A 12,165-nucleotide genomic window follows, 5' to 3' on the forward strand; every position below is an offset into this window, starting at 1 on the left:
GGCGGCTCACGGCACTGCTCATTTTTTAATGAGGTGATGTTTCCACATCTTAGCCAATAGCCGTGCGGGCCGATCGGCATTATGCATTTTAAGGGGTGTGTACTGTGAATGCAAAATAATGCATATTTTTTAAGCAATATTACAATATTATATGCTTGTTTTTTATGCATTTTTAGACATGTGCACAGCAGAAAAATTAGTTTCGGTTCGTTTCGGACCAATTCGGATTTTTACGAATTTTGTTTTGGATAGATTCAAAATTCGGATACATTTTAATGTATTCGTTTCGGATTCATTCGGATTCAAATAAATTTGGATGTATTTGTTTTGGATTTGATTCGTAAATTCGTAAGTTCAGTATGTGTTATGTTAATTCAGATGGTTCCAAGTTACACAAACGTAATTATTTCACTGTTCTATCTCACTAAATCTAATTTTTATACTGAATTGTGATTAGTCCATGGCCATTTGAATGTAACGAATAAATCTGAACTAATTTGGATTTATTTGTTACAAATGAATTTGGATTAGTTTAGTTTCGTTGCTAGGGTAATTCGGAAATTTGAACTGATTCAAATCTCCGAATTTGGCAAATTCGTACAAATTTCGATTTGGAACGAAATGAAATGCACACGTCGTTGTAGTTCCCTGAATAATGTCTCATGCATAAATAAAAATGTCTTTATTTATGTCATGATTTGTGTGTTTGCAAATCTGTTTCTATACTGGATTTTAGATGTTTGTAACATCATTCGGTATAGTATGACCTACACTTTTCCGCACATGGAACCACTTGCTGTATATGCAGTGAGTTGTGTGCACTTAATCATAATAGCTCTGAAACATTTTAATAGGAGTAGTTTTACAAACACAAGCATGTCACATATCTGGAACACACTGCTTTTCACTTCAAACATAAATTGTATTCTCTGCTAAAATAATCTATTAAAATCACTTCACTAGAAAAAAGAAAAAGATTCATAAAAACTTTGGGATAGAGGATAATTAATCTTATTTCTGCCAGAGATTACCATAATGCACTGCTACAAAACCAAGAGGTTACAGAAATATAGAAATCAAATTTAAAATGCAATAAAGCAAATTTCAAATTTGACTAGAGGTTTTTTTTTAATTTATTTTTTGCGAAATGTTTTTGTTTACACACTGCCTGCACCTGCATCCGTCATGTGTGCATGCTCCCGTGATATGATGCCCCTATCAGTCTGAGCATGTGCAATGCATTAAGATGTTGCGGAATATCTGCGTATGCTAGAAAAGGTGTGCTCATGAATAGAAAAAAAAATATGTAACATGTAAGATCATTTTCTCAGATGAATTTTGCAAACAAAAGTGAATTTTGGAATGTGCTGCTGTCTATTTTGCCCTTTAAATTCCATTGCTCAAAAGTGTAAGTTGTTAAACACAGGCAATTACATCTAATTTACTCAGTTATTTTTAAGTCTTTATTTTTATATTCATCTTACAATGTTGCATAATATATTGGCACTTTATAAATATATAAATTGATTGAGATGTAAATGTAAACCATATGTCAGTGTCTGCTCGATCACGTGCATTACCCCTTACACAAGCAGCAGACTCTGCAGGATGTAACTTCCTTTGTAAGTTGAGTAACAGGCCCAGTTTCCTGCCTTCCCATTGGCTCTCCGGGTGTAGTGGTTGAGGCTGTCCTTCCCCTTCAGTCCTATGGGCCTGCCCAGCTATTCCTAGCTCAGTAGGGAGGTATGTAACACACACAGTCTAGCTCGTCATAGTGCTCCACACAGAATTTGTACCTGTCACCCAGCATGTCCCAGACTGAGATCATCAAAGGTTTTCTGGATATTCCTGAAATGCTGAAGTCCCTAATGGAGTACCCTCTACCCATACATGGAACAGGTAAGTACTACTTCTTTAGCATAAGATGATATCATGTACATGTTATATGCAGAGGTAAGCAGGGAGAAATACCCAGTAATATGTTGTACTGCAGAACTTGCAATCCATCAAGCAGTAAAGTGTAGCAGAAAAATATGCAAGACACAAATGAGACTACGTATTCAAAAATGGGAATTTTTATTCTGGTTATTCTGTGCAGTTTATAGACTTTAGCTCTGCGGAATCTGTTGGCGCTCTACAAATAACCGATAATAATAATACACTAATGTAGGGAAATCTTGCATATTTTAATGAATACATGACATGCAGTAACATAAGTCTGCAGAGAAAACTATCACCTGAATATTTTGTATCAAAGACTTTATACCACAGAACTTTCTTAAGCTATTTTTTATTATTAAGATGCGTTTTGACTTCTTGATGTGCAAAAAAACTGCAACTAGCTTAGGGGTAGGTGTGGGGGGAATTCAGAAATCTATATAACAATGTAACAAGAAAATTCGGGGGGATTTTTTTTTTTTTTTATATATAATGATTCTGGGTGTGATTTAGTAACTTTGTCATATTTTAAGGTTTGTGGAAAACTGTAATATAACTAAATATATTAGTGGCACAGTGTATGATGTCTTAATGTTAAACCTAAAAATAAATATTATAATGCATTATCCATAAAGGTGATTTAAATGTATTAGAGGTGAATGATGACAGCTCGGAATTCAGTCATCATTGTTTCTCTGGAACATACCTTGTTTATAGATGCAGAAGAGTTAATACCTGCCTGGGGCTACACCCATAGGCTGTCACGCCTTGCAATGAGCTGCTGGTGAGGTACTTTGACCCTCATGGCAGTAACACGAACTCAATGCACTTGCTGATAAGTCCTTTGTCAGTGTGTGGAATGTTTTGTTAACACATGAGATATAGATTGCCTCACATTTTGTGTATGGGTCCACATGTGACCACTCCAGGACACGGGAAAGTATAGCTTAGGTCTCTTCATAAATTACACACAAACCTTGTTTTGCTGGAGCCTGTTTTCCACTCATCATCTTTAAAACAATGTTTATGTGTAAAAGAGAAGTCATTATCTTTTTGCAGTGTAGTAAGTTTAGACAGACCTGATCTTTATTAAATGCCCCTCTAAATGAAAGGCTATCTTATCCAATTGCATACTGTCAAAAGTGAAATGCTCTGTCTTGTCAAAGCATTTTGTTTTAAAACAAAAGCCCCCTTTTTTCCCAGGTAGAGAATTAAAGGCATACTTAAAGGGCCATTATACACTCATTTTTTTCTTTGCATAAATGTTTTGTAGATGATCTATTTATAAAGCCCTTAAAGTTAGTTTTTTTTAAAAATGTATAATTTTGCTTATTTTTAAATAACATTGCTCTGATTTTCAGACTCCTAACCAAGCCCCAAAGTTTTATTTGAATACCGTCAGCTACCTTCTCCAGCTTGCTCCTGTTTGTGTAAAGGGTCTTTTCATATGCAAAAGAAGGGGGAGGGGGGAGTGTCTTATTTGCCACTTGCAGAGGGATTTCCAACAGAGCTAAACTGAAAACTTCTAAGTTAGTTTTTAAACAGTTTTATACTGGATTTTTATATCAGTATCTGTGCATCTTATTCTTTATAGTAGTGTCTATTACATGCAGTTATATGAAAATGAGTGTATACTGTCCCTTTAAACTTGCGCATCAAGGTGGTCCTGAGTACACAGTTGGTGAACCAATCAAGAGCAGCTTGTACGTATGTATCTACCAATCAAACGTCAAGTCCTGTTCAGGAACATGTAAAAGAAAACTGGGTATGCATTTGCAGGGGTTAAATATTATAAAAGGGGGAACTATCTAAAAATAAAACACATTTTGTTTTTTTCACTAATGCCTCATTAATAATAAGCTGCCTGTTACTCTGGAAAGTGTCACAGTTATTCAGAGAAGGTCTTGAACAATACCTCTGATGTCACTCAGTTGTCTTACTCAGTGGAGAGCTGTCTCTTTCTCATAACCTATCCCAGACTCTCAGGACTGGACTGGGACCAAAAATAGGCCCAATCATTTAAAGGGACAGTTCACCCAAAAATGTTCTCCCCTTTAAATTGTTCCCAATGATTAAATTTACCTGCAAGAGTGTTTTAAATTGTTTACAAGTAGCACCTTTACCCCTATTTTGGCATTTGAAATAGCTGATTTAGCCTGAGGTATCCCAACGTATACAGAAAGTTTCTATACTGGAGTATATTCTATTGAACAGCTTAAAGGGACATGAAACCCAATTTTTTTCTTTCCTGATTTAGAAAGAGCATGCAATTTTAAACAACTTTCTAATTTACTTCTACTATCTATTTTGCTTCATTCTTTTGATATCCTTTGCTTAAAATCATATCTAGATAGGCTTAGTAGATGCTGATTGGTGGCTGCACATCGATGCCTTGTGTTATTGGCTCACCAATATGTATTGCTATTTCTTCAGCAAAAGATATTTAAAGAATGAAGCATGATAGATAATAGAAGTCAATTGGAATGTTGTTTAAAATTGTATTCTCTACCTGAATCATGAAAGAAAAAATCTGGGTTTAGTGTCCCTTTAAGTAAACACAGCCAGCAGAAGAAAATACACTCTTAGTGGGGGGCATGATAGTTAAGTTATAAAATTATAATTTTCCATTGTGGTGTTCCAGACAAATATAAGATAAGGAAGCAAGTCTGTGTACATAAAAGTGATAACATAATGAGATCTGATATCACCTGAAGCTCAACCCATTGTAATAGGCTGTGGTTCAAAAGCACAAAACCAGCTACTTCAGATACACAAATAAACCTGAAAATGCAATTTCTCATAAATGTTATACTCTGCAGCTGGTATAACAAGTCATTGAAAATACATTCAATGAAAAACAATTTTACAGTGTACTGTCCCTTTAAGGGGGGAGCATCCCACATCAGTTAGACCTCTGTTAGCTAGGTAGCCATAATACACCAGATCTCTCATCCTGCAGCACCTCAGCCAGACAGAAAATGTACTTTCTACTTTACTAAAATAGGCAGATTGTACCAGCTTTTCTATTGTTACCCATATTAAGAGTGTGTGGTATATAGCAGCAAGGCCAACATAAGAGTCCGACCCACTGGGCATTTGCCTTGTATGCCCTATGGCCAATCTGTGTCTGAAGACTCTCATGATAGCATCTGCTTCTTTCATAATAACAAAATATGTGTTTGCAAACCTACAATTGCCATGTGGTCTCAGCGCCATAATATCAAATGCAAGTTTCAGAACTTGGCCTCAAACCGGGTCATTATGATCTCCAGTTGATGCCAGTTTTGTAATACTGTTGATAAACATTCTAAAGGGCGTAGTGACTTGTTATCCAGGGCATTGGTATATTATAACAGTTCACAAGCTTGTACTTGATCCAATTACATCTCGTTGACCTACTTTGATGAACACCTAGTCGGTTTCCAAGAATAATGGCAATAGACATGTTAGAATGGTGAGGGTGTGGATGGCAGGGCGTGGATACCAGCTACTCATCTGTGCCAAGCAGTTTGGCATCAGCACATTAACTACTTCTGAGCCTGAATTAATGCAGGAACATCTAGCTCTAAAGGACAACTTTCCAGTTTACTTCTATTATCTAATTTAAAATAACTTTTCAGATACTTCTATTATCTAATTTGCTTCGTTTTCTTGTTATACTTTCTTGAAGAGCATACATAGGTAGGTTCAGCAGCGTGCATGTGTCTTGAACACTATATGGCAGCAGTGTTTGCTTACAACACATGCACATTTCTGAGCCTACCTAGGTGTGTTCTTCAACAAAGGATACCAAGAAAACAAAGCAAAGTTGATAACAAAATTAAATTTAAAAGTTATTTTTAAATTATGTGCTCTTTCTAAATCATAAAAGTTTACATTTTAACTTCGATGCGCCTTTAAGCTCTTCCATCCACATCTGATAACTATATATTTTTCAGTATGAAACTAAAGGGGCATTCCAATTCTCTAAGGAATTAGAGCATGACATTATTTTAACTCATATATGTCTTCTTTAGCATTGTACTAAGGCAAGACCACAGCATACTCTAAATATGCAGTGAATGTGCCCTTAACGAATGATACACAGGATTAGTTCTAATAACCGTCACTGTTTGTCTCTTACGTATAAATCACATGCTGCGATCATACGTTCATGTGGGCAGAGGAGGAAAGGAAGTATACATGTTATGTACAATGGGGCATTGTGTTCACAGAAATAGGAGAGAAAATATCTCAAATTAAATAAATATTAAACTTATAATGTGACCACCCATATATATTTACTTAAAAAACTGAAACAAGATACAATAGGAGTTAATATTTGTTATTTATTTGTTCTGCTTTTGCTGTAAAATATCTCTGAGGCTGTGTCTTACTCAGGAAAGGTACAGGTGCGTGTCACACATGACTTTTACGATATATTTTACCTCATTTGCAAGGATTAAACACACCATAAAAATGACATTTAATTAAAAATAGGGTGTTCTAACAGATTAAAGCACTTTTGCCTAGATTACGAGTTTTGCAGTAACAGGGGTGCGTTGCTAACAAGCCTTTTTTTGTAACGCTACTTTAAGACAATGCTGGTATTACAGGTTTTTTTCAACCCGGCATTAGCCGCAAAAAGGTGAGCGTAGAGCAAAATTTAGCTCCACATCTCACCTCAATACCAGCGTTGCTTAAGCTAGCGGTAAGCTGGCTAAACGTGCTCGTGCACGATTTCCCCATAGGAAACAATGGGGCTGAGCCGGCTGAAAAAAAACCTAACACCTGCAAAAAAGCAGCGTCCAGCTCCTAACGCAGCCCCATTGATTCCTATGGGGAAATTAATTTTATGTCTACACCTAACACCCTAACATGAACCCCGAGTCTAAACACCCCTAATCTTACACTTATTATCCCCTAATCTGCCGTCCCTGACATCGTCGCCACCTACATTATAATTATACCAGCAAAAAAGCAGCGTCCAGCTTCTAACGCAGCCCCATTGATTCCTATGGGGAAATTAATTTTATGTCTACACCTAACACCCTAACATGAACCCCGAGTCTAAACACCCCTAATCTTACACTTATTAACGCCAAATCTTACATCCCCGACATCGTCGCCACCTACATTATAATTATTAACCCCTACTCTGCCGCTCCGGACACCGCCACCACCTACATTATCCCTATGAACCCCTAATCTGCTGCCCCCAATATCGCCGACACCTACATCATATTTATTAACCCCTAATCTGCCCCCCAACGTCGCCGACACCTATCTACATTTATTAACCCCTGATCTGCTGCCGTCACTATAATAAAGTTATTAACCCCTAAACCTAAGTCTAACCCTAACACCCCCTAACTTAAATTTAATTTAAATACATCTAAATAAAATAACTACAATTAAATAAATTATTCCTATTTAAAACTAAATACTTACCTGTAAAATAAACCCTAAGCCAGCTACAATATAACTAATAGTTACATTGTAGCTAGCTTAGGGTTTATTTTTATTTTACAGGCAACTTTGTATTTATTTTAACTATGTACAATAGTTATTAAATAGTTATTAACTATTTAATAGCTACCTAGTTAAATACAAATTTACCTGTAACATAAATCCTAACCTAAGTTACAATTACACCTTACACTACACTATCATTAAATTAATTTACTAAATTACCTACAATAAAATACAATTAAATTAAATAAACTAAAGTACGAAAAACAACAAACACTAAATTACAGAAAATAAAAAAATAATTACAACATTTTTAAACTAATTACACCTACTCTAATCCCCCTAATAAAATAAAAAAGCCAGACGGGCACAAGTGGACCTCCAAAGGGGCAGAAGTCTTCATCCGATCCAGGCAGAAGAGGTCCTCCAAGCGGCAGAAGTCTTCATCCAGACGGCATCTTCTATCTTCATCCATCGGAGCGGATTGGGTCCATCTTCAATCCAGCCAACGCGGAGCCATCCTCTTCAAATGAAGTCCAAGCGAAGAATGAAGGTTCCTTTAAATGAATCATCCAAGATGGCGTCCCTTGAATTCCGATTGGCTGATAGGATTCTATCAGCCAATCGGAATTAAGTTAGGAAAAATCCTATTGGCTGATCCAATCAGCCAATAGGATTGAAGTTCAATCCTATTGGCTGATCCAATCAGCCAATAGGATTAAGCTCACATTCTATTGGCTGTTCCAATCAGCCAATAGAATGCAAGCTCAATCCTATTGGCTGATTGGATCAGGCGATAGGATTTTTCCTACCTTAATTATGATTGGCTGATTGGCTGAAGACTTGTGCCCCTCTGGAGGTCCACTTGTGCCCGGCTGGGGGAAGGTAGGGTGATCTTCAAGGGGGTAGTGTTAGGTTTTTTTTAAGGGGGGATTGGGTGGATTTTAGAGTAGGGTTGGGTGTGTGGGTGGTGGGTTGTAATGTTGGGGGGGGTATTGTCTTTTTTTCAGGTAAAAGAGCTGATTACTTTGGGGCAATGCCCCGCAAAAGGCCCTTTTAAGGGCTATTTGTAATTTAGTATAGGGTAGGGATTTTTTTTTATTTTGGTGGGCTTTTTTATTTTATTAGGGGGATTAGAGTAGGTGTAATTAGTTTAAATATTTTGTAATTCTTTTTTTATTTTCTGTAATTTAGTGTTTGTTGTTTTTCGTACTTTAGTTTATTTAATTTAATTGTATTTAATTGTAGGTAATGTAGTAAATTAATTTAATGATAGTGTAGTGTAAGGTGTAATTGTAACTTAGGTTAGGATTTGTTGATAAATTTGTATTTATTTTAACTAGGTAACTATTTAATAACTATTCTACCTAGTTAAAATAAAAACAAAGTTGCCTGTAAAATAAATATAAACCCTAAGCTAGCTACAATGTAACTATTAGTTATATTGTAGCTAGCTTAGATTTATTTTACAGGTAAGTATTTAGTTTTAAATAGGATTAATTTATTTAATTGTAGTAATTTTATTTAGATTATTTTAAATTATATTTCTTTCATGTAATTGGCAAGAGTCCATGAGCTAGTGACATATGGGATATACAATCCGACCAGGAGGGGCAAAGTTTCCCAAACCTCAAAATGCCTATAAATACACCCGTCACCACACCCACAATTCAGTTTTACAAACTTTGCCTCCTATGGAGGTGGTGAAGTAAGTTTGTGCTAAGATTTCTACTTTGATATGCGCTTCTCAGCATTGTTGAAGCCCTATTCCTCTCAGAGTACAGCGAATGTCAGAGGGACGTGAAGGGAGTATCGCTTATTGAATACAATGATTTCCCTAACGGGGGTCTATTTCATAGGTTCTCTGTTATCGGTCGTAGAGATTCATCTCCTACCTCCCTTTTCAGGTCGACGATATACTCTCAATTTACCATTACCTCTACTAATAACTGTTTTAGTACTGGTTTGGATATCTGCTATATGTGGATGGGTGTCTTTTGGTAAGTATGTTTTTTATTACTTAAGACACCTCAGCTATGGTTGGGCACTTTATGCATTTATATAAAGTTCTAAATATATGTATTGTACTTATATTTGCCTTGAGTCAGGTTCATGTATTTCCTTCTGCAGACTGTCAGTTTCATATTTGGGGAATATAAACATTTTTTTAAGAAATTTATTTCTTACCTGGGGTTTAGTCTTTTTTCAATTGACTACTTTTTGCAAATTGTGGGTGGTATTAGGCCCGTGGGTGCGTCAAATGCTAAACTTTATTGCGTCATTCTTGGCGCAAAAATATTTTTGGCGCGAAAAAAAACGTCTATGACGCAACTTCGTCATTTCCGGTGTCATACTTGACGCTGAGACCTTTCACACTGCTGCGTCATTAGTGATGCGAGTGTGTCATTTCCGGCTATTTTTGGCGCCAAAAAAGTTTGTTACGTTGTACGTCAGACTTGGCGCCAAACTTTTTCATTATTTCAACAAACCATGAATGTTTGCCTCCTGCTTTTTACTCTATCAGAGGGCTATGCTATTTGCATTTTTTCCCATTCCTGAAACTGTCATATAAGGAAATAGATAATTTTGCTTTATATGTTGTTTTTTCTCTTACATTGTGCAAGATGTCTCAATCTGGTCCTGTCTCAGAAGTTTCTGCTGGAACATTGCTGCCTGACATCGGTTCTACCAAAGCTAAGTGCATTTGTTGTAAAATTGTAGAAATTATTTCGCAGAATGTCATTTGTAATAGTTGTCATGATAAACTTTTACATGCAGATAGTGTGTCCATCAGTAATAGTACATTGCCAGTTGTAGTTCCTTCAACTTCTAATGTGCATGATATACCTGTAAATTTTAAAGAATTTGTTTCTGATTCTATTCTGAAGGCTTTGTCTGCATTTCCACCTTCTAATAAACGTAAAAGGTCTTTTAAAACTTCTCATTTAGTTGATGAAATTTCAAATGACCAACAACATAATAATTTATCCTCTTCTGATGAGGATCTACCTGATACAGACGATTCATCCTCAGACATTGACACAGACAAATCTACTTATTTATTTAAAATATAGTATATGTGTTCTTTATTAAAAGAAGTGTTAATTACTTTAGATATTGAGGTAACCAGTCCTATTGACGTTCAGTTTAATAAACGTTTAAATGTTGTTTTCAAACCTCCTGTGGTTTCTCCAGGGTTTTTTCCTATTCCTGAGGCTATTTCTGATATGATTTCTAGGGAATGGAATAAGCCAGGTACTTCTTTTATTCCTTCTTCAAGGTTTAAAAAATTGTATCCTTTACCAGCAAAATCTATAGAGTTTTGGGGGAAAATCCCCAAAGTTGATGGGGCTATTTCTACTCTTGCTAAACGTACAACTATTCCTATGGAAGATAGTACTTCCTTTAAGGATCCTTTAGATAGGAAGCTTGAATCTTATCTAAGGAAGGCCTATTTATATTCAGGTCATCTTCTCAGACCTGCAATTTCTTTGGCTGATGTTGCAGCTGCATCAACTTTCTGGTTGGAGAATTTAGCGCAACAAGAATTGGATTCTGACTAATCTAGCATTATTCGCTTACTGCAACATGCTAATCATTTTATTTGTGATGCCATTTTTGATATTATCAAAATTGATGTTAGATCCATGTCTTTAGCTGTATTAGCTAGAAGAGCTTTGTGGCTTAAATCTTGGAATGCTGATATGACATCTAAATCTAGATTACTATCTCTTTCTTTCCAAGGTAATACTTTATTTGGTTCTCAGTTGGATTCTATTATTTCAACTGTCACTGGGGGAAAGGAAGTTTTTCTGCCTCAGGACAAAAACCTAAGGGTAAATCTAAGGCTTCTAACCGTTTTCGTTCCTTTCTTCAGAATAAGGAACAAAAACTCAATCCTCACCCCAAGGAATCTGCTTCCAATTGGAAGCCTTCCTCAAATTGGAATAAATCCAAGCCATTTAGGGGAACCAAAGTCAGCCCCTAAGTCCGCATGAAGGTGCGGCCCTCATTCCAGCTCAGCTGGTAGGGGGCAGTTTAGGGTTTTTCAAGGATGTTTGGATAAAATCTGTCCAAAATCATTGGATTCAGAGCATTGTCTCTCAAGGGTATCGAATAGGATTCAGAGTAAGACCTCCTGTGAGAAGATTTTTTCTCTCACGTATCCCAGTAAATCCAGTAAAAGCTCAAGCTTTCCTGAAGTGTGTTTCAGACCTGGAGACTTCAGGGGTAATCATTCCAGTTCCTCCTCAGGAACAAGGTTTGGGGTTTTATTCAAACCTATTCATTGTACCAAAGACTATTCTGCCTTTTGTTCAGCGAGGACATTATATGTCCACAATAGACTTGCAGGATGCATACCTTCATGTTCTGATTCATCCAGAACACTATCAGTTTCTGAGATTCTCTTTTCTAAACAAGCATTATCAATTTGTTGCTCTTCCATTTGGCCTAGCAACATCTCCAAGAATCTTTTCAAAGGTTCTGGGTGCCCTACTATCTGTAATCAAAGAACAGGGTATTGCAGTGTCTCCTTATTTGGACGATATCTTGGTACTAGCTCAGTCTTTATGTACGGCAGAATCTCACACGAATCAACTAGTGTTGTTTCTTCGGAAACATGGTTGGAGGATCAATTTACCAAAAAGTTTCTTGATTCCTCAGACAAGGGTCATCTTTTTAGGCTTCCAGATAGATTCAGTGTCCATGACTCTGTCTCTAACAGACAAGAGACGTTTAAAATTGGTTGCAGCCTGCCGGCACCTTCAGTCTCAG

General features: G+C 36.4%; 1 protein-coding gene across 2 annotated transcripts in view; it reads left to right on the top strand.

Moving 5' to 3' along the window:
* The first annotated feature begins 1,744 nt into the window (after positions 1 to 1,744).
* TEF (TEF transcription factor, PAR bZIP family member) overlaps positions 1,745 to 12,165 on the top strand; it is a 32,815-nt gene continuing 22,394 nt past the window's right edge. For both annotated transcript variants that reach the window (XM_053721234.1, XM_053721235.1), the window contains exon 1: positions 1,745 to 1,899. In XM_053721234.1, coding sequence (XP_053577209.1) covers positions 1,809 to 1,899 — 91 coding nt within the window. In that variant the 5' untranslated portion in view covers positions 1,745 to 1,808. The remainder of the gene's footprint in view (positions 1,900 to 12,165) is intronic.

Source organism: Bombina bombina, chromosome 7 (assembly GCF_027579735.1).
Source record: "Bombina bombina isolate aBomBom1 chromosome 7, aBomBom1.pri, whole genome shotgun sequence".
NCBI classification, from domain to species: Eukaryota; Metazoa; Chordata; class Amphibia; order Anura; family Bombinatoridae; genus Bombina; species Bombina bombina.